Below are 27,174 nucleotides of genomic sequence, written 5' to 3' on the forward strand. Positions count from 1 at the left end.
ACCCTTTCAGCAAGGAGAAGCAGAGCGCCACAGGCTTATCTCCAAATATTAAAGATTACAATATCAACAGGGCCGGGGCCAGGACTCATCTGTATTTGGAGGATTCTCTATTTCATGCCTCAAATCGATTTTTTTGTCTTATATAGTGTTCAAATTAAATGGCGGCCTCTGCAGGTGGAGAACACGGTCTGGGTTACACAGATTACAAAACATGTTGCTGTCAGTATCAATCAGTGGAATTATGATTTAGGCTGTTAATGAAAACAATATCCTGGTCATGGTTCTTTGACATCAATAGACATTCTTGCTTCTTTTTTTCCCTTTTTTTTAAACAAAGATTGCTATCTAAGTACTTATTTACGAAGCTATGTCTGTTCTCTGTGAGATATTTTTGTCTTATGCATATGCAGTATATACCGTAACCAGACCCGGACAGCGGTTACTAACAGCAACCACCCGGTTGGCTCAGTGTGCAAGTCTTTAACTGAACACATGCAGACAGACAGCAGAAGGGTTTTAAGTGTACAATTTTTTCTTTTGCTACCGTAGCTTTTTAATGCTAATTTATGTTTTTCTTGCTGCATTGGAGCATCCAGTTGTCTGGAATCACTTAAGTTTGTCCTCAAAATACATCGGCAAGATAAGCCGCAAGATCATTTTCAGAAGGATTGTCTCATCAGTTGGCAGCGGTGAAACAGCCTGTCTGCTCGTGCATGAGCGCATGTCTTTGCATGTAGTGTGTAGGTGCCAAATGTGCTTCATATTGTGTGTGTGTGTGTGTGTGTATGTGTTAGTGAGAGCACATGTAGTCCTCCATCTTTAACCCTGCCTTTTTTGTGTGTGTATTTCAGCTAATAGCCAGTTTGAAGAGGGAGATCCAGTCTCTGAAGGACGAGCTGGCCATGAAGACAGGAGAACAGAGAGATGAGCAGCTAACTGTGGAGGAGATCCAGAGGTATGTCACCTCCTCTTGCTCCCTGATTCCTCATCCCTTCAATCCAGTCAGTCTCTCTGCATAACCTAGCATTGAAACAGACTTGGCTTATATTACTGATGTATGGTTATTGAGTAACGTTACACCTAGGCTAGGCACAAGAATGAAGTGACTGAGGGGGCTGTTAAAAATCCGGAGGGGCAACTTTTTTTTCATAAAATAAAATGTATTGTATTAACCATGCAATAATCTTGGAAAAGCAAAATAACAGCAACAGCAAAGAACACATTTATTAATCAGAGAACCTAACACTATCAGAGCACTAAATATATTTTAAGCAAACATCTGTTTGTGGCTTGCAGCTCTCTCTCTCCGAAACTGACGTGTTCTGTCCGTCCATCTATCGATCTCCTCTGTTGCATTTTAGTATTGCAGACGTCAAATTTATTGATAAAGAATAATATTTCAGACTCCAAAAGCCAAAGGATCACAGGTTGTACAAAGTGTGTGTGTGTGTGTGTGTGTGTGTGTGTGTACCTCTGTGAGCCAGTCATCTCAGGACAGTGCAGACGTGTATAGTGCAGCGTTGGCCCCGTCAGCCTTCAAGGATGTTTACAGTGTACCTCAGACCCGGGGACGAGAGCAGATGGTCTTTTTTAGATCTCTAATTTGTATTTGTAATGCTCAAAACCCGGAGATTCCTGAGCAAATATGTGTCATGATTTATAAGTGTTTGGGGTTTGCCTCAAGTGCATACATAACTTATGCTGTTGGCCATGCACCGATGCTCGAGTTGAAACCTCATTCACTGAAGCTTAACCATATCTAATGGAGTTCCCCAGGGCTCCGCTTCAGCCAGGACGGCTTTATTTCTGCACCTATACTCAAATAGCAGAGGGACCCAGTCAGTCACGGCCAGAGTTCAGGCCAGAGGTTCCATGTTCAGGCCAGAGGTTCCATGGATGACTTGGAACATCACTCCCCCCATGCTGATGTATTTACCGTATTTAAATGTATTTACCTTAATCCCATCAGTCCGCCTTTTTAAAATTTCCTCTCTCTCCTCCCGAGTGGTTATCCTTGATTTGCCACTGTTTGAGGTCAAACTCACACAGGAAGCCTTTGATGTCTGTTGTGACCACATTCACTGATCATGCTGACTTTGTTGAGGCCGTTTCCTCTCAGGTTTATGCATCGACTCATCCCCAGCACTGAGTGATTGCATACATCTTGGCTTATTTGTTGTCCTCAGGCATACAGATTTTTTACCTTCACAGAAGATTCAGTGTTTTCGTTCCATTCCCATAAGAGCTGTCATCAATTTTTTCCTTCCAAATATTCTATTAGTTTGGTTTTTTTTGTACTTAACATATCACCTAACGCCCCTCGGAAAAAACTATTTGGAAATTGTCAAATTGTGGCGTTTGAAAGATGAAGCTTTTTCTCATACAAAATATTGTACATGGCACTGATGGGCATTCTCCAGAAGCCAGCTTTGTATCACAAAACCACCGGTGTCTCGCGGGTTCCTGAAAGAATGACCGCTACGTTTGTTTTAAGTCCTTCGACATGTAAACCCGGTGTGTTTTTGCGCCGAACAAGTTTGCAGTGGAAAATAAAAACAGCACGTTGTCGTGCCTACACCGGATCCGTCTGGACAGCTGCCGTCTGTCGGTCTTTTCCAGTGGCCCGTTCCAGAGCTCCAAGAACCAATGTTTGGACTATCATCCAGTGATAGTTTATCAACGGTCCGGCCCAGTGGAGCTGGAACACACGTTTAAGTAAATAGTTTTCTTTTGACCAGAGCCACATTTTAAACATCGGATATAAATATTAACTGTTTGAGTGGCTGCTGAGCGTGTGCTGAGTGTGATGGAGAGGGATTGTAACTTGGAATGTGGCACTGGTTTAAGCGTAGGTGGATCATTAGAGAGCATCTGCGTGTGTCTGTGTTTAGGGTGGAAGAGCTAGTCAAGGCCTTCCTGGAGGAACCTGATCCAGACGTGACACTGTCTTTGGGACCAGACATGAGAAAACTCCAGCACTGTTTCTCCCTGCTGAAGGTAATATATTTACACTATCTGCATGCACGTCTCCCTATGTGACCTGGTGTTTGTTTTCCTCCTCCTGTCCATGAATAGATCCACGGGTCATCACCGTGCAGCATGGCAGCAGGAGATATCTTCTGTCCAGTTTGTCATTGAAACAGACGTTTGTATTCTGTTGGTTAGTGTTGGTGCTGGATGTTTATCTTCACTATAGCAGTGGCTGTAAGATATAGAGCACATCTGATCAGTGAGGTGTCAGAACTCTGCACGTCCATCAGCTCAGCAGCAACCAGCTGACCAATCACCTCCTCTGTATAGCTTCCTCTACTGCCTCACTTTTCAATGAACTAAAATGTCCTTCCTTTTTTAACGTGGTTAATACTACTGCAGATGGTTGCTGTATCATCAAATAACAGCTAGAATTGTTTCACTTTATATTCCCAGAAAAAGCTGGTGATTAACATGCTCTTATCCTTAGGCTTAACCATAACCTGTAACTGTAAATCATATGCTTCATTCTTAAGGCTAGAAAGTGAAAATATTTGAAGATTCTTTAATGCCCAATTTCATCCAGTGCTGTTGATTTTCCCACGGCTTGCCTTAAGCCTAGACACTTTGTTGTTCTAATTGCCATCTAATTAGAGGCAAGGTGTAATGGGACATGCAATCGTCAATGCCAGGTCTTCAGAATTGGCAGGCCAGCTTAAAAAACTTAGCCAAGACATGCCTACGAACAAAACATTGGTCTGAACAAATTTATGCCAGGGTGCTGGAAAGGAGGCTCCAACCGTTTGTCGAACCTCGGATTCAAGAGGAGCAGTGGGGATTCCATCCCGGCCGTGGAACAGTGGACCAGCTCTTTACCCTCACAAGACTACTGGAGGGGTCCTACATGTGCTTTGTGGACTTGGAGAAGGCTTTCGACCGGGTCCCGGGTTCCTCTTTGTCACCATTCCTGTTTGTCACTGTCATGGACAGGATATCTAGGCGCAGCCGGGGGGTGGAGAACGTCAGGTTTGGGGGTCTCGGGATCGCCTCTCTGCTGTTTGCAGATTATGTGGTCCCGTTGGCCTCCTCGGATCGTGACCTCCAGCATTCACTGGGGTGGTTTGCAGCCGAGTGTGAAGCGGCGGGGATGAGAGTTAGCACCTCCAAATCTGAGGCCATGGTGCTCTGCCAGAAACCGGTGGATTGCTCCCTCCAGGTGGGGACGGAGTGCCTACTGCAAGCGAAGGAGTTCAAGTATCTCGGGGGGTCTTGTTCACGAGTGAGGGTAAGATGGAGCGGGAGATCGACAGGCGGATCGGTGCGGCTGTAGCAGTAAAGGAGGCGGTGCACCGGACCGTCTTGGTGAAGAGGGAGCTGAGCCGGAAGGCAAAGCTCTCAATTTACTACGTTCCGACCCTCACATATGGTCACGAACTCTGGGTCATGACCGAAAGGACAAGGTCGCGGCTACAAGCGGCCGAAATGAGTTTCCTCCGTAGGGTGGCCGGACTCAGCCTTAGAGATAGGGTAAGGAGCTCGGACATCAGGAGGGAACTTGGAGTTGAGGCGCTACCCCTTCGCGTCGAAAGGAGTCAGCTGAGGTGGTTCGGGCATCTAATTAGGATGCCTCCTGGGCGCCTCCCACTGGAGGTTTTCCAGGCACGCCCAACTGGTAGGAGACCCCGGGGAAAATACGCTAACTGGATGTTGGTTAGTTCCGGCGCTCTCTCCATCGAGAGAATGCCCCTACAAAGTTCTCCCTTGTTTTTATCACTCTTCCTCGTCTTTGCCTCCTGCGATAAGGGGGGTCTTTTCTTTTTCCACAGTTACTCCGGTTCACCCACCGTCCGCCATGTCCCCTACCTGTCGATAGCTACCGGGAAAACAAAAGCGTTATCCTCCTCGGTTTCGAAAACGAACTAAACTTGTGCCGTAAATTTACCCAGGAGATCGTACCTGGTGGCAGACAGCATTGCATTATGAAAGCGAGGCTTATAGGGAACCAATCTATGGTGCTATTATTCTGTAGCCAAAACATTGTGCAATCAACATTTACTTAATAATGACAAAGTTAAAGCAAAGAGTAATTCATTGATTCATTTAATAATGAAAGCGCTCATAGTTGCTGAAAGTAAGCTCATGTAGTGACCCGTTAATGAATGGGTCAGGAAACATTTCCATCTACCCATTATTATGCAACACATTGGGTTCGGACAAAATGAATATACTGTATGTGTTGTAATAATGGCTAATATTTGAAACCACCTGGATGACTGTCATTTAATGTCATATTTGTTATAGAAGTACAGTCTGGGCATTTTTCTGTTTTTGGCTCTATGCCCGATCTACTGACAATTTGTCATGCTGTGGAAGTAATTTACGATTGCGTGCTGTTTGCCAAATGTTGATAGAAAACATAAACTCTTGAAGCTTTTTATTTTGGAGAAAGTCCGATCGGTCACAGAGTGCATTCAATATTAGTCAAACAGCAGCCGCTGACCCACTGCTGCTAAATGAGCGTAGGGAAAACACTGTTCCTGCGCTCCGCTGTGGTTGGAGTCGGAGCAGATCGGGCCACCAGAAGCACTTCCAGATCCCACTCTAATGTCTGTTTATCTCTCCTTCAGTTTGTTATGATCCACAAACTCTATCTCCTGTTCAGTTTACATTCCTCTGAGCAGCACCCAGAGGTTCTGAAGGAATTTGGATCTGGTTTGAATTTTATTCCTGTCCTTTTTTTTTTTTTTTTTTTGTTCTCAACGCTCTTTCATGCTCAACACTCTGCTCGTGCAGCGCTGCGAGCATAGATGCAATCCACTGTCTTCCTCTGTGGGCCTCCATGCAGTGTACGTCCGGCCTCTGTATCTTCCTCTTCTACTGTGTCTCTCCCCATGTGGGAAAAACTCTAATCCTTTAACATGTTTTCCACCTGTCTTTAAGCCTGGTGTATCATTGAAATAAGAGTTATATTACAGACAGGAAAAAGAGGGCGAATTTAATTCATGTTTGGGGAATATCACAGGACTAAGAAGAGCACCACTTTCCAGGATGATATTAAAATGTGTTTTCCAGCTCATTAACATTCATGGCATTAGATGGTTGTCTTTTTTCTCGACAGCAAACCCAAGCGTAGTAGATAGTAGGCTGCATTTACTTGTAGATGTTTATTAAGCTACAAAATATTTTTATGCCATGGAAACTAACTTAACCACTAACTTAAGAGAGAGTGCAAGGACTCCTACAGGAGGAAGCTGGAGGCCAAACTCCAGCAGAACAATGTGAGGGAGGTGTGGACGGGGATGAAGCAGATTATTGGCTTCAAGGTTGGAGGGAGACAACCAGGGGGCTCCCTGGAGAGGGCAAATGAGCTAAACTCTTTCTTCAATAGGTTTAGCTCAGAGCCCTCATCTGTCTCCTCCACACACCACACCTCCCAAACACCTCCCCCTCTGTCCCCTCTGTCCCCCCTGGTGAGCTGCATGGACACAGAGCCCTCAACATCAAAGGGCTCTTCCACCCTCCCCCCCCTCTCTGTGACGACTGGCCAGGTTAGGAGACAGCTGGAGAGACTCCACCAAGGCAAAGCTGAAGGACCTGATGGCATCAGCCCCAGGGTCCTGAAGACCTGTGCCGTCCAGCTGTCTGATGTCCTGCAACACCTCTTCAACCTGAGCCTGAAGCAGGAGGAAGTCCCGGTGCTGTGGAAGACATCGTGCCTGGTTCCTGTACCAAAAAAGACGACACCATCTAGCCTCAATGACTACCGACCAGTTGCTGTGTGATGAAGGTGCTGGAGAGGCTGGTCTTGGCCCACCTCCATCCGCAGGTGAAATCCTCACTGGACCCTCTGCAATTTGCGTACCAGCCGCATGTGGGGGTGGACGACGCCATCATCTATCTGCTGCAACGAGTCCAGTCGCACCTGGATGGATCCGGTGGCTCTGTGAGAATCACGTTCTTTGATTTCTCCAGTGCATTCAACACCATCCAACCAGTGCTGCTGGGTGAGAAGCTGCGGGTGGTGGGGGTTAACGCGTCCACCGTCTCCTGGATCACTGACTACCTCACGGGCAGACCACAGTTTGTCCGACTGGGCCGTGTGCTGTCTGATGTGGTGGTCAGTGATATTGGAGCCCCACAGGGAACTGTTCTGTCTCCCTTCCTGTTCACCTTGTACACCACTGACTTCCAGTACAACTCTGGGTCATGCCATCTGCAGAAGTTCTCTGATGACTCTGCAGTGGTCGGGTGTATAAGGGACGGACAGGAGGAGGAGTACAGGGCAGTAGTGGATGACTTTGTGGAGTGGGCCGGTAGAAATCACCTGCGTCTGAACGTGGCCAAGACCAGAGAGATGGTGGTCGACTTCAGGAGGAAGACGACGACTCCACAACCGCTGAGAGTTCTGGGAGAGGATGTGGACATGGTGGAGGAGTACAAGTACCTGGGTGTCTCCATCGACAGCAGACTGAACTGGAAGACCAACATCAAGGCTGTGTACAAGAAGGGGATGAGTAGACTCTTTTCTTGAGGAAACTTCAATCCCTCAATGTGTGCAGCAAGATGTTGGAGATGTTCTACCAGTCTACCAGTCTGTTGTGGCCAGTGCGCTTTACTTCTCCGTAGTCTACTGGGGGAGCAGCATTGGAGCCGGAGACACCAACAGACTGAACAAACTTGTTAAGAAGGCCGGCTCCATCGTTGGCTGCAAACAAGACTATCTGGAAAAGGTGGTGGAGAGGAGGACACTGAAGAAACTATTGTCCATATTGGATAACCCGGACCACCCTCTCCACCACCTACTGCAGGGACAGCGGAGCATTTTCTCCAACAGACTGATCCAGCTCCGCTGTCGCAAGGACCGATACAGGAGAACATTCCTGCCCTCTAGACTGTACAATAAATCACCTCTGGCCAAATCAAACACAAGACTATAACACTGCTAACTGTTGTTGTTTGCTGTTTGTGATCCTTGCACTACTGTTTTTTACCTAGTTGGTTAATTTATACCATTCTATCTTATTGTATATACTGTGCATTTTTTATTTTCTTTAAATTTAATTCAAATTTAATTATATTCTGCTCTGTTATCTTATTGTATTGTATATATTGAGCATCTTTCATCTTTCATATTTTTGTGTTTACTCTGTAACTTTGCTTGCTGCTACAAATAAATCTCCCCCTGGGGATGAATAAAGTATACATCTATCTATCTATCTATCTATCTAACTTGCATTGTAATCAAGGTATGGCATTTTTAGATAGATAGGTAGACACTTTATTTATCCCACAAGGGGACATTTGTTTGCTACAGCAGCAAAAATATAGTTAAGCAATCAAAGTAACAGAGTAAAAAAATCCAAATATTAAGTATAAAAATGCACAATATATCAGTTTAAAGGCATAACATTACATCTTTTACTCAAGCTGTCACTTCAAAATACCATTTGATGGGATGCAATTCATCAACCAGATTATTTTATTCTTAAAAATATTAGTTTTACATCTATATTTATATATATATATATATGGGCGACTGTGGCTAAGCAGCAGGGTCGTCCTTCAATCAGAGGATGGGCGGTTTGATCCCCGGCTCCGCTGGTCGCATGTCGATGTGTCCTTGAGCAAGACACTTAACTTTACCCCAAAATTGCTCCCGTAGCTGTGCCTACGGTGTGTGAATGAGTTAGTCTGATAGGCAGGTGTCACTTAGCCACTCCCATCGGTGTGTGAATGGGTGAATGATGACAAGTAGTGTGAAAGCGCTTTGAGTTGTCGGAAAGACTAGAAAAGCGCTCTACAAGTACAGTCTATTATCCATGTCCATATCTCCAAAAACGAAGCCATTCTCTTAACTTCCGTTAAAGGTCAACAATCTTTCTTTTATGTTTTTTCTTACAGATAATGATCATGGACAAGCAAAGTGGAGGCCATAGACATGGTGATGGTCAAGCGTCACCAGCAGCAAAAGTAATTCAAGAGAGCCCCCACTCTGCAGCAGAAGTGACCAAACTAAAGGAGATGATGACGCAACGTGATGATGAGATCAGTATCCTTTTGACGTGATGCAGCTGATGGTTTATTTGTTATGGTTTTTTCAGATAACTTGTTTAACAAAAACAATAAGTATGTTATTGATCACCGGCCTATAAAAGTGTCTAGTATTTTGCAGTGGTGCAAGTGTAAAATTCCTGACTGCTCCTGGAGGGACCCAAGGTTCGATTCCCTGTCGCAACATCTCAGGCTTATTTGTGCGAATTTAAGACTCTGTTACTTCTCGCCCTTTTTACTTCCCCTGTGACTGTGGAACGTTGTAAGGCGGAACTGAAGCAGATGGTGTGGAAGTAAAAAGGTAAAGGAGCAGCCGGCAACACCATGTATCAGAAGGGAAGCACGCTGCAGTCTGCACCCTCCCCAGTGCATATCGGGAATTTGCATTCTAAATTGATAGAAAATGTGGAAAGATCTGCAAAAAATACATGAAGTAGAGTCGGCTTTTAAGTCAAAATTTTTGTCTGCGTCCAGCCTCACAGTTTAATCACACCTACTGTTGTAAGTCAAATCCTCATTAGCAGAAAGGTATTCATCCTGAAGTAAATCTGCCTCTGTTATTGCAAGGTTGGATTACGGCGCTTCTACAAAATTCAGAAATGCAAGTAGTCTTGCATTCATGACCGGCGCCCCCAAAACACACACAAAATGTTGCTTTAATCTGTACGTTCCGATAGATCCTCATCTAACGACTGCAGTTCATCATAACCACTGTTAATCATAATTATGGTATTTGCATTTTGAATGTGATATTTCTAATAGCTTTATGGGATTATTCCCCCTCAACCCCTCCCGCTGCGGTTTGTCATTAGATCACAGCGCATTAGTCGGAAAATTGAGACGTCTGCTTGATTGTTTTGCCACAAAAACCTCAGCCCTCCAAAATAAATAGAATATTATCATGCAGATATTTCACCGCAGTATTTCTTGGACCGAGCGTGTAATGTGAAATCCTCTCGTCTTTGTGGATTTTTCTCTCTGAAAATGTCATACGCTGGTTTTGACATGATGCAAACATAATTGCCATTGTGCGTGTAGTTCGGCCAGTAATGCACATGCGCTACCAACCATATTCCCCATTCTTTCTGTGTGAAGTTTGTATATAAAGCTGCAGTAGCCTAAACTGTCAATCACTCAGTCAGGGTGGTCTGTCTGCAGCAAGTAACGCTATAGTCTGGGTTGACCGACCCTGCAGGGGTGACATCATTTCCAGCCAGAGTCCTAATAACTAACTAGATTCAGACCATTTCTACAACTTCAGCGTGCATCCGCTAGCTAATCGCCATGCTTTCCATGTCTGTAGAACTGTTCCACCCCCCTACTCTGTTAAAACCGTTCCTAGGAGCCAAAAGGTTCCTGTTGCTAAAGGCTTACTGTTCCCAGAATGAGGCTGAGTCCTCGCAGGGTTAATTATGCCAATTTCCCTGTAAAACAAAAAAGTTGTATCTCTGCGTGTTCCCATGCATGGGAATGGGGCACCTGGTAGTGCTTAGTCGACTCTGCTAGAGTTATGACACATCCACCGCTAACATGATGAGAGAGCAACAAGGAGAACCAACAGACACTGCTGACTTTAAAGAGCAACGCTGCATTTGCACGTAAAAATGCCAGCTAGCACTCAGAATTCCCCAAATTTTTGTCACTGTGGTAAAATGTTGTTGTACAGTCAGTGTGTCTTGAAACTGTACTTGTACACCTGTGTTAGCATTCTACAGAAAATTCCAAAGTGGAGCTGCAATGGAGAGACACATCCATAACTTCAAAATTAGACGTGCAAAATACTACCCATACTACATCTGCCCAAATACAAATCTTTATTTTACTACAGATACCACATATGACTTTCATTACATCACTGATGACCTCTTTTCTATGAATGGAATAAGGTAACTTAAGTTTTGACAATGTATGTCATTTTGTAGCTTCACAATGGTTTTCCTTTATTATTCAAAGCAGAACATTGAACTTTTTTTTGAAGTACTTATGTTTTAATGTCCTAATGCTTTTTTCCAAGCTCTTCTAAAAACCTTTTTTTCCATGTCACCTGACGTAGGTTTCTGCATGATGACGTGGCTGCATGTACAATCTAAATACATCCTTATAGTCGGTGTATTACCTGCAGTAACTCAGAGGGCAGTCGGTACGCTCCCAGTTTGGAGAAGCCGACAGGAGTACTGGCGGGGAAGTTAAGCAATGTACTGCTGTGGACACCACGTTAGCTCAGATCTGAAAGTCTCACAGTAACACAAACTAACTAACCCATCGATCCAGCGGTAGACCGGGAACTCCCGTGTTATGTGAGGTAAATGTTTTGTCAAAGGAGACCTGTGACTTTTATATTACAGTGATGTAACTGCTTCAGTTCCCTGTCAGAAAGGGTTGTTTGAAGGCAAAGCTAAAGTGGTGAAAATATTCTAAATATATTCCCGTCCGAAGACACTTTCCCATCAGACAGCCCTTTCTGATGAGCGCCGAAGCCATTATTTATGCTCTCTTCAAAGCCATCAGACTTCCAGAACACAGGAGTATAAATACTGTACTAACCCGTTCAGTTATTAAACTTAGCACAACAAACGTTGACTCAGCTACTGCTAGCGTTCACATTATTAATAACCTTACTGATTAGGTTACTGCGGTAACCTATGTCACTGCTTTTTGTTAATGGCAGAGGGATCTTTTCCATTTGAAAACCCGAGAAAAGAGCAAAGATTGACTAACCATTTAAAGGACCAGTGTGTATGACAGTGTATAATCCCCTGAAAAAATAGGGAGTGGGTCATCTACAGAAAGTCCGCCATGTTGCACAGCCATGTTTCTACAACAGCCAAGAACGGACAAGCCAAACACTGGCTCTAGAGGGGGCCTATTAGGGTTTTAGGTTACCTGAAGGCCACCAACGTTCTCCAACACGCTTGGAAAGGGACTGGGGAGCGGAGGAGTGTTGAGTTGGTTGCAATCTGCAACCTCACCCACTAGCTGCCACTTAATCCTACACACTGCTCATTTAAGAGTCTCTCACCCCAACGGTATCCCATTCACTAGATATCTTTATTTAAATAGAACCTGCAGGGCAACTAATAGGCATGCATGTTGTCAAAATAATGTCATTAGCTTGCTAGGAACATTCTTTAAAAAGGTTGATATTTAGAAGCAAACTCTGAACTCTTGGTCTCTTGAGTCTACTGGTCTAAATATTGTCTTCTGGCACTGACAACATTTTCAAGTAAAAGATGAATGGTAATACTCCCAATTATCAGATTATTCCGTTTTGATTTTCTCTTGGCTCACATGTATTCAATAAAGATTTGGCTAATACTAAATCAAAACTGCAGTAGTTTATAAACTGGGCTGGAGATGTTTGGCTCCTTATTTTTAGCCACACAAGTAGCATGGCTCTAGGGACTTTTGGTCAGCCAGTGAAATATGTGGACTTCTGCCTGAAGGATTGGCACAGACATTTGTCCCCAGACAATGCATCCAAAGGACTTTGGCGATCCCCCGACTTTACATTCAGTGCCACCAGCAGTTTGACTTTTTCTGCGTTATTGGTGGAAAACAATTCTGGGGAGACAAAAGAGATAGCAGGGATAAGAACATTGCTTTAAATTGTTCTTTAATGCTTACTGTGTATATGTAATCATCATTACTTACTGTCGTTTGATTGTGTCTTTGTGAGTCAGCCGTGTAGCTCATCCCAAACACTGTACCCAAAAAGAACAGAATTTAAAGTTGTCAAACAGAAATGCAGCCAAGAGTTTAGGTTTGCTGCTAGCTGCGTGCTGTTTTAGCATATATGCAAATGAGGGCTGATTGATTGAAGTGACCTCAATCAGTCCTTTTGCAGATTGGAAATGTTTGCCCGGTCTTGGATTAAACTGATTATAGCTACACAAGCTTTTATTTGAATTGTTTGAAGCAGGGTAGGGCTCAGTAGAACAGGATACTGCTTTAGTTGTAAACCTACTCACCACTCAGTGCTCTGTTGACGCAGATGTTTACATCAGCATTGGCGAGTCTTTGGTGTCGTTTGGACAACTGGCTTCAGTCTAGTGGGCTCTTTTGTTAATCTCTGTGTACTGCACATTGTATAAGTAACTGATACGCAAACTCTGATCTGTTTTATATTCCAGCAATCATGGTGATTTGTCTTGGACGCAATATAAAACATACACGTTTGAAAGATTTACAAAAGCAGTTTATTTGAGCTTCATCGACCACTCATCTCTCAGTTTTCATTCAGTTCAGATGTCAATGCGTTCTGTATTCTAGTTACATTTCGTAATCACCATACTGATGCTCACCAGGTGAGCTAGAGTGCTAGAGTTGAGGACTATAAGATATGTCACATATATCTGAGTATTATTTTATGGACCAAGGGTTTTGAACGCTCCTTAGCCAGCCAGTTTTCACTCTCAACTGCTCAAGTACCGTTGCTCACGCGTAACGCCACACAACTAACTTCCAATGTAAACCCATCCACGTCATTATTAGACAATCAGAGCAACTGACTTAGTATAAAGAGAAGAAAACGAAGTTGGCGTAGGGTGGGCGAGAGGAGAGGTTGGACAGGTCAAACAAACACAGGACTTTTACCCAGGAGACCACTGTTTGTATCCCGTGTAAAATCAAATGTCAACCGTGACTTTTTTCAACTTGGTACGTAACAAGTATTTTATCCCAAACCACACCCTTTTCTTAAACCCAATCAAGTAATTTTGCTCCTTAAACCTAACAAAGTAGTTTTGTTTCTAAAAATGAAGTTAACCTACTTGGGAAGTTTATTTTGAAAATAAACGCCAGAGGTGAACCTAGAACGTCATAGTTTGAGAATTGGATGCAATGATTATTTAAAGCTTTAAAGTGTACTGTGGATCTTTAAAAAGTGCAGAGAAAATATAATTTTGTGACGTGAAATGTTCCTTTATCTAAATTCAATTGGTTCCAATTCTTTTTGTTTTTGAGTCCCCCATACTGCACAAACCTTCCTCCAATACTGTAATCGTAATCTAGCTACTTAAAAGATTTATCATACTTAATAATTTGTGGCACCACGCGAGATTGGCACGGCACCTTTTTTCCAGCTGCGGTAATTTTGAAGGCATTTTCTCTATTTCCTGTGATATCTGCTTTATTAGACGGCATAATAGAGAGTGACAGGGAAGATGAGAAGGAGAGATGGAATGCACACCGTGAGCTGAGTTTGACCACATTTCGAGTGCGTGGCATGTAAAGCCGCTCACAGGTCCAATGTACAACCCCTAAAAGAAATGTTCATCCCATACTAGAAGTCCCTGGTGGTGTTCAGCATAGAAGATATCAGATGCCAGAGATCTAAATAATGGGAAAACCTGGTGAACAGCAGTCTGAAGTAATGACTTGTATGAAACAATGACATAGGCACAGAAACAGTCATATTTCTCTGTAAAACTTGGCCTCTGTAGGTCATTTGGAATGGTGTCGGGGTTTAGATCTTGGCAGTTTTGAGAAGACTGCATGGGTCATTTCATTGGAAACTGCAATTGGAGACTTGGTTCATTTGTGTTATTGTTCCCCCTGACATCCCCTTTGTATTGGCTGACAGGAGTATGAATTAACGTCTCCAGCCCCTTCAAAACTACGTCTATTCATCATCAAAAATAATGACATTCTGACTCTTTCTGTTTTTTTCTTTGAACTTCCCCAAGTATCTGCTGACCACCACGGTTTCGGCCTGACCACAAGTAGATGTCCACTAATCTCATGATAGGCCCGTGCTTGAAGAACGGACTAATGTGTTGTCTCTAAATTATGGGTTGTGATTAGGCCATCAAGCACACTTCCATTTATAGTGGAAAAACAGGCACACAGGGAGCTGAATGCATATTTTATAAGACTGTAATGTTTTATTCATGCAGGTAATGTAAAGGAGTTCTAGTTTAAGTCAAACTAAGCTTTTTACCTGCTAGCCGGTGACGAGCTTTGATTTCTTGCTTTCTGTTGACATTTTAAAAGCAATCTTGGCAACGTTCTGTAAAATTGGCTTAATCATGTTTTTTTTCCCAATGCAATTCTAGTTCACTTTCCCTCCATCAGCGCTTCTGATTGCAAAAAAAAAAATTGCCTCTGCTGGCACCGTCTTCTTCTTTCTCACCGATAGTGGATTCCTGTTATACAGTAAAAGCAGCGCTATATGTCGTGAAGCAGGCGTCAATTTGATAATCAGATTTGAAAGTGCTGATGAATCTGTGCTCTGCTGTATGCATTATTAAAAAAAAGACAGTGAGCCTGAGCAGGAGGCAGTTGATCAAATCCAAAATAGCGCTGTTGAGTTGGAAGCAAAGGACAGTAGATGGAACAGAGGAAACGATTACAGTAAATGGTCCTAACGCATGGTGCACACAGAGAAGTGAAACGTCTCATGGCAATGAAAATGTGAACAGGATCTATGCGGCGATTCTTGCCTTTTTCAGCCTCCTCATTTAACCACTCAATTACTCTCTGCGCACCCAGGCGGACACAGCTACACTGGGATCCAAGCAGACAAACACGCGTGCAACCTCATCAGTAGGAGAGGATTGAGTGGAATCTTGGTAGAGTATCTGCTGCCTCTCTGGCTCCTCTCCTCTTCGTTGATTCATCCCAGACCATGACATCTTCCCGAGGCTGTAAGGTCAGACCGTAGATGGACGACACGTCTCCACTTCCTCTCGCTGTGCAAAAGTGAAGCCAAAATATCCCGGATACGAGCGCTGCCATGTTGCGCTGGCGACATAATTTGGAGCCAGAATCTGCGCAGTAGTGAGCACGGCCACAGCTTGTTTGCTACGTTAGTATTGTGGTAGTTGGAAAGACACAACTAACCACAATAACTCCATCCATACATTTATGATCAAATTGACACCTGCTCTGTGTGATTCATGTTTTAGAAACGTCATCTGCGTGTGTGCTGACACTGATATGTCCTATACTGCAGCCAGCCACCAGGGGGCGAGCAAGACCTTGAATTACACTATGGGTCAGACGCTGGGCGCATGTCAGCCCTCCGCCATCATTAAAAGCTCACAGCCTTCAGGAAATCACAATTTATGCTCCAGGGTTTACTGTATATTGTCGATTCAGTCAATCAACTGCCATCCTCATATCCTGAAATTGGTCTCCATGTTTATTTTTACATCAGTTGAAAGAGGTGCTACTCAGTGAAAGATTCTTTTTTTTCCATCCAGGACTTTGTAGAAGTAGAATCCTTAACTTGGTGCCTAAAGGTATCTTAGTTAAGATGCTGAAGAAGGAGAAAAAAAAGGCCCTGGATGCTGCTGCTCAGCTTGCTAACATCCCCAATGGCGAGAGCCTGGCTTCCCAGAGTTCCTCGAGGCTGACAGCAGCGCCACTGTCGAGGGAAGGAAGCACGGTCACTATCTCAGCCGACTATGGGGGACGAGCTATACAGTACATGAGAAGAGGTACTTTAAGAAGCTTTTTTTTGCTCTTCTTTACAAGGCAAAATTTAGAAACATTGAGAATTGTAAAGATGTTTTAATATACGCCTATGACTTAAATACTATAACAAACATACTTATTTTAAGCCGTTAACTAAACTTAATCAAGTAGTTTTGTTGCATTTTTGAGCCACATGTTTAAAACTGCGACCATAATAACAAAATAGGATTCTTGTAGGAGACAGGCTTTTTTTAATGACAGTCAGTCTTTCTGACCTGGAAGAAGCGAGGACTTTGTTATGAATTAGGCGCTGGGAGGTGACAGGTGATCTCTCTTGATAGGAATGTGGGCAGCTCTGTGTGGTCATGCTGATTTTCTGTGTGCCCCTGATTTCTGGAGTTTACTGTGTGAAGTGAAGAGTCTCCCTAAGTTGTCTTTTATCTAAACAATGTCATCAGTAGGATTGTATGCATTTAGGAGTTTGCCTTCAGAAGTCATTAAAGTGGCACAGTGTGATCGCGTCTGCAGAGCAGCATTAGACAGCACAGTATATTAAACCTGTAACTCTCGCAAATGTGATCGAATTAAACAGAAGCAGGTTTGTCTCAGTGACAGGCAGATTACTCCTACATGTGGTCTTGAATTGAGTGTCATCACAGTGTTGCAGTTGATTACGGTTATCTCCATGTAGCTTTGCCACAGCGTGTGCCTTCAGAGGGTTGAAAGTGTACAAAGACTCCGAGAGGGCAGAGTAAAGTAGCACACACTTCAGACAGCAGGACAGCATGAAATGTTCCTTTTGCTCTGAGACTGAGGCACTGGCTGTGAAGATGTTTTGAATCTTGTATTGTCAGTCTGCTCGAAACCTTTTTTAGACACAAACTGGTTTGAACGGATTGCGGACGTTGCCGAAAGTCAAGCCAATCAAGCATTGAAATCTGCTCCTCGGCCAGCGTTGGCTTTTCCTGTTTAATTTCGGTGGAGCCTTAAGTGTGATGATGAACCTGAGCTCGGTCATAGCCACCGGGCACGGGCGTAGGAGCCAGCAACTCATCACGCTGAGGCTGTGCTCCGTTCTGTGCTAACCACAGCTCCCCTCGTCCTTTTTTTTTGTGGACATTTTAGTGTAATGCTGCCTGGTGCGGTAATAAGGCCAGCACAGAGGTAATTGCAAACAGGGTCTCTGAAAGAAGAGCCCATTAGAAAACAAACATGTGCTTCAACTCGGTCCAGTCAGACTTAGTAAGCGAATCAGTCATTCATCGAAGGGACAATGAGGAGCACTGTGACGGATGGCTATGAAGCTGGGGTTTATGAAAACCACTGATAAATGAGGTGCCATGTGTGTATTAGTCGCTCAGAATGGTATGCTATCTAATACGGAGCAAGCATGATCATTTGGGTCATCTCGCCAGGATTTGTTTTCACCTGCCCACATAAGTCTTCCTTTTTCTCCCTCTGGTTTCATGGGACGTGATGACCTCCATGGGTTCTGTGTGGCATCTGCTTCTTTACCACCACACAGTTTTCTAATGCTGTCTGTGTGTGCTTTTATATATTGTAGTCATGGGCGGATTACGAGACGATGGGCCCCTGGGCACAGACATGCAAAGTGCCTCACCACCCCTCCTACATAGAAGCAAGGCACAGAGAGAGAGGTGGTTATATAGCCTATTCTTGTTGTTCTTTTATCTCACTTTGTAATTGTTTTGAACGTTTTGTAGTTGTTGTTGGTCTGGGGGATTTTGCCCCTTTTTTCTTAGTCGTTTTGTGTCTCTTTGTAGTTGTTTTGTGTGTCTTTGTGGCCATTTTGAGTCTCTTGCTGGTTGGTACGTGTTGCTTTGAGTGACATCTTGTGGGCGAAGGTATCAGTAATCCATCTATAATTGTAGAGTAGTATGTGATCTTGAAAGTAAAGTGCACTTCATATTAACTGCAGATTTAGTGTTCGGATTGTTACGATGAGCATCTGGTGGCTATAATGAACAGAAATATAAATACCAGTCAGTCAGTCAAGAGTCATACTGGATCCAAGCATTAAAATATCACATGTAAAGAATCCAGCTGTTTCATGATCAAATGAAAGAGACACAGCTCATTTCTGTCACAAACACAAGACATGGTGAAGAATCATCCTGGCTCTCATCATAATTCTGGATTTTCCGAAATAAATGTTGTAAGTTAATTTTACCCAGGACCCCCAAAAACTCAACAATACCGCCCTCAAAATACATTTTCATGGCTGGTTCCTCTTATGTTGAGTGATAGGTTGTTACATGTCAGAGCCTGCGGATAAAAAAAACCTCTGACCTTGAGGAAAACATGCCTTTCGATCAGGGGTCACTAATAGGCGGACCGCGGTCTGGATCCGGACCCAGATGCTGTTGTATCCGGACCGTGACCTAAAACCGAAAGATAATTAAGAATTATTGAATTTTGACGGAGCACCTCTATTTAAACCGGCGCAGCTTTTCACTTGTTCAGCGGTGCAGGAAACACACCGACCAATTACATGTGCTGTAAATCATCTCACGTGATGCTGCGTGAAGATCCATCCATCCATCCATTTTCCTCCGCTTATCCGGGGTCGGGTCGCGGTGGCAACAGGCCAAGCAGGCTGACCCAGACTTCCCTCTCACCGGCAACATGTTCCAGCTCATTCTGGGGGATCCCGAGGCGTTCCCAGGCCAGCTGGGAGATGTAATCCCTCCAGCGTGTTCTGGGTCTTCCCCGGGGTCTCTTCCCAGTTGGACGTGCCTGGAAAACCTCCAGTGGGAGGCATCCAGGAGGCATCCTAATTAGATGCCCGGACCACCTCAGCTGACTCCTTTCGACGCGAAGGAGTAGCGGCTCAACTCCAAGCTCCCTCCTGATGACGGAGCTCCTTACCCTATCTCTATTTCTGAGCCCGGCCACCCTACGGAGGAAGCTCATTTCGGCCACTTGTAGCCGCGACCTTGTCCTTTCGGTCACAACCCAGAGTTCGTGACCATAGGTGAGGGTAGGAACGTAGACCGAGTGGTAAATTGAGAGCTTTGCCTTCCGGCTCAGCTCCCTCTTCACCAAGACGGTCCGGTGCAGCACCTGCTTTACTGCTGCAGCCGCACCGATCTGTCTGTCGATCTCCCGCTCCATCTTACCCTCACTCGTGACAAGACCCCGAGATACTTGAACTCCTTCGCTTGAGGTAGGCACTCCTGGAGTCCCCTCCTGGAGGGAGCAATCCACCGGTTTCCGGCAGAGCACCATGGCCTCAGATTTGGCGATGCTAACTCTCATCCCCGCCGCTTCACACTCGGCTGCAAACCGCCCCAGTGAATGGGCAGCCCTGGCGGAGGCCAACACCCACCGGGAACGTGTCTGACTTATTGCCGAGAATGCGGACACAGCTCCTACTGCAGTCGTACAGAGACCGGATTGCCCGTTGTAATGGGTCCGGCACCCCATACTCCCGCAGCACCCCCCACAAGAACCCCCGAGGGACCCGGTCGAAAGCCTTCTCCAAGTCCACAAAGCACATGTAGACTGGTTGGGCAAACTCCCAGAACCCCTCCAGTAGTCTTGCGAGGGTAAAGAGCTGGTCCACTGTTCCACGGCCGAGATGGAATCCGCATTGCTCCTCTTGAATCTGAGGTTTGACAAACGGTCGGAGCCTCCTTTCCAGCACCCTGGCATAAGCCTTCCCCGGGAGGCCGAGTAGTGTGATACCCCGGTAATTCGAGCACACTCTCCGGTCCCCCTTTTTGAAAATGGGAACCACCACCCCGGTCTGCCAGTCCATGGGCACTGATCCCGACCCCCATGCGACACTGAAGAGGCATGTCAGCCAGGACAGCCCAACTATGGCCAGCGCTTTCAGCATCTCAGGGCGGATCTCATCCACCCCCGGCGCCTTGCCACCAAGGAGCTTTTTGACTACCTCAGCGGCCTCTGCCAGGGATATGGGTGAGCCTCCCCCTAGATCTTCAGGCGCTGCCTCCTCTGCAGAGGACATGTTGGTCGGGTTTAGGAGTTCCTCAAAGTGCTCTTTCCACCGCCCGACGATGTCCCCTGTCCGGGTCAGCAGTTCCCCCCCCTGCTGAGAACAGCCTGGGGTAAGCCCTGCTTTCCCTTCCTGAGCCGTCGGATGGTTTGCCAGAACCTCCTTGAGGCCAACTGAAAGTCCTTCTCCATGGCCTCCCCGAACTCCTCCCATGCCCGAGTTTTAGCATTCGCGACCACCGCAGCTGCAGCCCTTCTGGCCTGCCGGTACCTGTCAGCTGCTTCGGGAGACCCCTGTGCCAACCAGGCCTTGAAGGTCTCCTTCAGCTTGACGGCTTCCTTCACCTCCGGTGTCCACCACCGGGTTCTCGGGTTGCCACCACGACAGGCACCGATGACCTTCCAGCCACAGCTCCTAGCGGCCGCGTCCACAATAGAGGCTTTGAACATGGTCCATTCGGATTCCATGTCCCCAACCTCCCTCGGGATGTGTGAGAAGTTCTTCCGGAGGTGGGAGTTAAAGACCTCCCGGACAGGGTCCTCCGCCAGACGTTCCCAGTTCACCCTCACTACACGTTTGGGCTTGCCAGGTCTTTCCAACCGGTTCCCCTGCCATCTGATCCAACTCACCACCTGGTGGTGATCAGTTGACAGCTCTGCTCCTCTCTTCACCTGGAGTGTCCAAGACATACGGCCGCAAATCAAATGATACGATTACAAAGTCGATCATTGATCTCCGGCCTAAGGTGTTCTGGTACCAGGTACACTTATGAGCCACCTTATGTTCGAACATGGTGTTCGTTGTGGCCAAACCGTGGCAAGCACAGAAGTCCAATAACGAGACGCCATTCGGGTTCAGATCGGGCAAGCCGTTCCTCCCAATCACCCCCCGCCAGGTTTCTCCGTCATTGCCCACGTGAGCGTTGAAGTCCCCCAGGAGAACTATGGAGTCGGCAGGCGGCGCCCTTTCCAGGACCCCTCCCACCGACTCCAAGAAGGCTGGATACTCTGAACTGCTGTTTGGTGCATAAGCACAAACCACAGTCAGAGCCTTGCTCCCCGCAACCCGTAGGCGCATGGAGGCGACCCTCTCGTTCTCCGAGGAGAACTCCAACACAGCGGCGCTCAGCCGGGGGCTCGTGAGTATCCCCACTCCCGCCCGGCGCCTCTCACCCTGGGCAACTCCGGAAAAGGACAAAGTCCAACCCCTCTCCAGGAGCTTGGTTCCAGAGCCAGCGCTGTGTGTGGAGGTGAGTCCAACTATATCTAGCTGTTATCGCTCCACCTCCTGCACCAGCTCTGGCTCTTTCCCCGCTAGCGAGGTGACGTTCCACGTCCCTAGAGCTAGTCTATGCGCCGGCGATCGGCTCGCCCAGGCCTCCCGCCTGACCCGCCGTCCGCTCTGCATTGCACCCAACCCCGATACTTGTCCCTGCAGTGGTGGGTCCACAGGGTGGCTGCTCCATGCTGTTTATTCGGGCTGAGCCCGACCGGGCCCCATGGGCGAAGGCCCGGCCACCAGACGCTCGCCGACTAGCTCCCCTCCTGGGTCTGGCTCCGGGAGGGTGCCCCGGTTTCCCTGGTCCAGGCATGGTGGCTAAAGTCCGTGGGCTGCTTATCATTAGGGTCGTTTTGAACAGCTCTTAGTCTGGGCTCTCCCCCGAGACCTGTTTGCCTTGGGAGACCCTACCAGGGGCTAATGCCCCGGACAACATAGCTCCCAGGATCACTGAGCCACTCAAAGTCCTCCACCACGTTAAGGTGGCGATTCGCGGAGGAGCTGCGTGAAGATGAGAATATAATATCGTGGCTTTTTTGAGTGACATCACTTCACACCTGAATGAACTGAATTTAAAGCTGCAGGACAAATCAGTTCAGTTAATTTTTCGAAAATGAAGTACTTTATTTTAAGATGCACATTTTTAAAAATAATTCTGTTATGCATTTTATTTTTTTAATCCAGTCCTTATTTTACTTGAAATAAGAGATAATTTATTTGTTATTAGAGTATTTATTATTTATAATTCATCCAGTTGAATTTGAAAACTGACAATGAATATTGTTGAGATATTATTCAATTGAACTTTCTATATTTTAAATGTCAGTTTTTGACTACATACACACGTTAATACAACTGACCTCGTTGAATATTAATTGAATACCCCTGCTTTTGATGATCTTGATATAGGTAACTGCTAAGTCCTTGTCATGATCCACAGACCCAGGTAGTGCTGCTCTCAAGCAATTCTGTCACTACCAACTTAGCCTCATTTTGACTTTGCATTCATTGTCGCACTTTCATTTATGAACCGCTAACAGCATGGGCAGTGCTGACACTTGCCCAACTGTCACTGTGTCATTGAAGAGAAAACAACACAGACGAGCACAACATAACTGCTTGTGTTGAATCACAGACTATAGTGAATTATGTCCTTAGAGTTTGCTGGGGAGAGGGACGTCTGGAATACCCGCTGCCCCCACGACCCGGCCCCAGATAAGCTGAAGAGAATGAATGGATGGATGGAGGAGAGTCCGCTACAATATATTTAGCACTCGGCGCCTCTTTTCTCACACTTAATGAGAAATGTCCGTCTCTTTCCGCTCTGTGTGCAGGCAACGCTGCGAGCGGGACACACTCCCAACTCCATCAGCCATTACCCAGTAGGGAGGGCTTGATGTGGTCCAGAAAGGACTCTGCACATTGGGAAGTAGAAGCTTTGAGAACACGCTGAGTGGATCCAGGAGCATCAGAGAGGACACCGCTCACACTTTAGTACTTCTGACTTCGTCGATGTAGTTTCAGGGATTTCTTAAAGCACCAGGTAATGCTACAGCGTCCACGATTGAGAGGCCGTTACATTGTTACATAGTGAATTCCCCTTACTATCACAGAAAGTACAAAATATTAGAAACACACAATTGATCCAGTTGTTTTAAACAGTACACCGTGTTATTTATCACGTGCTTCACATCTGGAGAGCCTATATTCTATGACCCACTTAGAGATTCCTAACCAAACTATATGCGCGCATTAGATCATTGTTCTTTATACTGTCCTAATTCAAAACAAATGCCCTACACGTCTCCTTTCCTTGTGCTCGATGTTGTGCATGTGTGTTGAGGTTTAATCTGAGGGCTCTGGCGCCATAGCCAACAGCCTCTATGGTTACGTTGCAATTACTGTCCCCTGAAGATTAACTGTGAATGTAATGATGATGACCTTTCCATGGAAACCATTCATGCTGATTGAATGGCGTTTAATCGACTGTACTCTTTTCCATAATATGTCCTTCTGTACTGGACTCTCAGCTTTGCCAGCATAGAATAAAGCATGAACATTAGGGAGCTTTTTATGCCAACGCGCCGGTGACAGCTGTGGTCGGAGGTATTATGTTTATGGGTTGTCCGTCGGTCCATCCATCCATCTGTCCCTGTGTACGCCCGTATGTCTTGTTTGGCAAAACTACTGTGACTCAGGGATGAACTGATTGGATTTGTAGTGGTCAAAGGTCACTTTGACCTCCCATCCGTCCCATGCTCGCGATATCTCAAGAACACCTTCAGCGAATTTCTTCGAATTTGGTTCAAACATCCACTTGGATGAACTGGTTAGAATTTGAGGTTCAAAGTTGAAATGTCTCTGTGACCTCACAAAAAACATTCCATTTTGGCCATAACTCAAGGATTCACATGCTAATTATGACAACTTCAGACAAATGTCTAATAGGATAAAATTATGAAGGGATGACATTTTGGACAGACATGGATGTAAACTGCAAGTTGACTGATTGGCGGAGGCATACAAGCATGAGGGGGTAATTCTAGTCTTGTGAGTTCCTCATAGAACAGGATTTCGACTGTGCACCATAAATTGCAAAGTGGACGACTCCGAGATGCCTCTGTGAGTTTTCCTGAGGTTAGTTTATTGACTTCTTCCACAGGCACAGATGCACAGTGTCTTCTTCTTCTCCTCTTGTAGTGTAAAAAGTTCTCTATTGGATGGACAAGGTGTTCCTGTTGTAATTCAGGTTGGTGTGGACTTGTATTTAAGCTCAGGAAGGAGACCTGAGACTTATAGGAAGATTTCGATCTTACTGTAAATCCTTCGAGCATGTAATGAGACGCTGATGGTTTTACCAGGCCCGCCACACGTTTCTGTGATCTGAGCAGAAGCCTAAGACAATGGGACACCTCAACAAGTCAAACACTGCTGTCCCCGCTCAGGAGGCCACAGTAGGAACATGCAATGTACCAGATCTATTGTTACTTTACTGTCAAGTTTACTACTATCTACAAATGCATAACAATTGCTGTCAGATGTTTTTCTTATAAGCTGATGGAACAGTGCAGTCATTCATCTGGTATTTCATTTAAAATAAATTGTTGAAACAGCAACAATAGTCACAACAACACATTCCTCCCTGCACTCAAAGCACGGAAAAGAGGAATCGGGAAAGTTGGCCCTTGGTCTGTGCGATCTCATTACCCCACAGATAATGTTAGTACAACATAATATGATGTCATATCACTCTTAGATATCCCTGGAATGTTGCTTTTTTTTTTTTTTTTTTTACAAGAGTCGACTGGAGTGCATTTCCCTCAAGAAACCCCTTAAACCGATTTGTTGAGCTTGGCTCTTTGAGCACACTGTATGACCGTGAGATGCCTGCTGCTTTCAATCAGGACTTTCCAAAAATAAAGAAACAAAAATTCCTGACTGTCCTGCAATTAATCTCGCATGAGTTACTGTCCTGTGTACGTTCTTTGGTTAGAGCTTCGTCACAAAGATCCACACAATTTAACAAGGGGGGGAATTTGGAAATCATTGTGAAGCTTTGGGTTTTCCACTGTAATCTTGCTAAATAATGCTGGTTTATATGTTTTCTATTATAATTTTAGGCCATACAAAATACAGGGAAAAATGTTGGTTTGTTGGAAACACAGTCCATGTTACTGTAAATTAGATTTGTTGGGTTGAAAGAGAGAGAGCTTTGATAGATTGATCTAGAATGAACAACCAAACTTCTTGGAGTCATTCACTTTGTGTATCACCACAAAAGCAACTTCATGTTTTCGAGAATGTGAAAAGTGACAAACGACAACACAGACTGATTATGCTACGCTACATGTAGCAGCTCTTAATAATCACCTGCCAGCAGATGTATGGCACTTCAAGAAAAATGCTCATTACATAATATTACAAGCCTATAAAAAAAATAAACAATCAGCAGGATGTTACGTCCAAAATTATGTAGTTTCCTTACATGTGGCAAGTGGCCAAAGTTATGTGGGGGCCATCTGCCTTGTAATGCTGACATGCTCAGAGTATGCTGTTTATATTTGTGTTGATATTCTCTTTAAACAGTGACTGACTGGCTAATAGGCCTTCAGCTGTGTGATTAGTGATAGGTGGGAGGTCAACTGCATCAGTGGGGCTCTAGCTCGCATCTGGCTGCCAGACTGGAGTTGAGTACCTGTGGATGTGGGAACTGAGCATACAGCTCAGGTCTGACTGTTCAAATCTACACAGCGGGACCTGACACAACTTCCCCTAGTTAGTACGTTTATTTCAGTAGCACGACAAGTATGCAGTCTTGTTAGGATGGTACTATGTATGGTAGGTTTAGATTTTTAGGATGGACCTGGTGATAAAAACAGCAGCTGCTGATTGTCAGAATACAGCTTATGTCTTTGTGCTGGATCTTTTTCTCTCAGGCCCACAGCTGTCTATGGGAAAGCAAGAGGCCTTTGAGACCTTCATAAGGGACCACGAGGACCATCTGACTATTGAGGACAACAAGGAGCTACTCAAACAGAGGTTAGTGACCAATAACAAGTTGTTCGAAAGTTTTGATACATTCCCTTCCTTATGTTGCCCGAAATTATGAGTAATGTGAGCAGTAATACTTTATTTTTAGCTCATTCAATGCTATTTTTATATGCATACTGTACATGATTCGTCACAACATACTGTACATGATTCGTCACAACATACTGTACATGATTCGTCACAACATACTGTACATGATGCGTCACAACATACTGTATATGCGTCAACACAACATACTGTACATGATTCATCACAACATACTGTACATGATTCATCACAACATACTGTACATGATTCACCGCAACATGCTGTACATGATTCAACGCAACATACTGTACATGATTCAACGCAACATACTGTACATGCGTCAACGCCACATACTGTACATGTGTCAACACAGCATACTTTGGCACATGGTACCTGCAGAGGTGCATTTTAAAATGTGTTGCTTTTGTCTAGAATCAGAGACAAACCTTTGACGACCTCAATCTAGTGAGCGGCTGTTTTAAGTGTTTTGAGTGACATGCCAAAAGAGATATAATATATGTTATGTGTAATACTTTATTACCAATGCTCCTGAATTCTTTATTGCCTGCAAATTGAAAATAAATCGTTTTGCATTGGGTATGCTTATAGTTTCTTTACCACATTGAATTCATCAAATTACTTTTTTGCTACCATTGGCAATTAACACCTGCATTCTTTTGAACAGGTCAGCTGAGGCCAGAAGATTTGGGGAGAAACTAAATGAGGCCAGAAACCGAATAAGTAAGTTGTCTCACCAGAAATCACATTACATTTATGACTTGTGAAAACATTAAACTCTACATTTCATCATTATCATTGTCCAAATGGCAAACTATGAGGCTATGGTGCAAGTCCTAAAGAACGCTAATCATTTCTGTTAACGTTCTGTGGAACGCAAA

At 45.0% G+C, this 27,174-nt stretch overlaps 1 protein-coding gene across 6 annotated transcripts in view; it reads left to right on the top strand.

The window, feature by feature from the left end:
• The first annotated feature begins 534 nt into the window (after positions 1-534).
• LOC116400163 (kinesin-like protein KIF6) overlaps positions 535-27,174 on the top strand; it is a 45,264-nt gene continuing 18,624 nt past the window's right edge. For 3 of the 6 annotated variants that reach the window (XM_031877858.1, XM_031877861.1, XM_031877856.1), the window contains exons 1-6: positions 535-955; positions 2,892-2,997; positions 8,872-9,019; positions 16,263-16,460; positions 26,134-26,236; positions 26,961-27,016. In XM_031877858.1, coding sequence (XP_031733718.1) covers positions 903-955; positions 2,892-2,997; positions 8,872-9,019; positions 16,263-16,460; positions 26,134-26,236; positions 26,961-27,016 — 664 coding nt within the window. In that variant the 5' untranslated portion in view covers positions 535-902. The remainder of the gene's footprint in view (positions 956-2,891; positions 2,998-8,871; positions 9,020-16,262; positions 16,461-26,133; positions 26,237-26,960; positions 27,017-27,174) is intronic. The other 3 variants (XR_004213894.1, XM_031877862.1, XM_031877857.1) reach the window with 2 other exon arrangements.

The sequence above is a fragment of the Anarrhichthys ocellatus genome, unplaced genomic scaffold (assembly GCF_004355925.1).
Source record: "Anarrhichthys ocellatus isolate YVR2014 unplaced genomic scaffold, GSC_Weel_1.0 scaffold152, whole genome shotgun sequence".
Lineage (NCBI taxonomy): Eukaryota > Metazoa > Chordata > Actinopteri > Perciformes > Anarhichadidae > Anarrhichthys > Anarrhichthys ocellatus.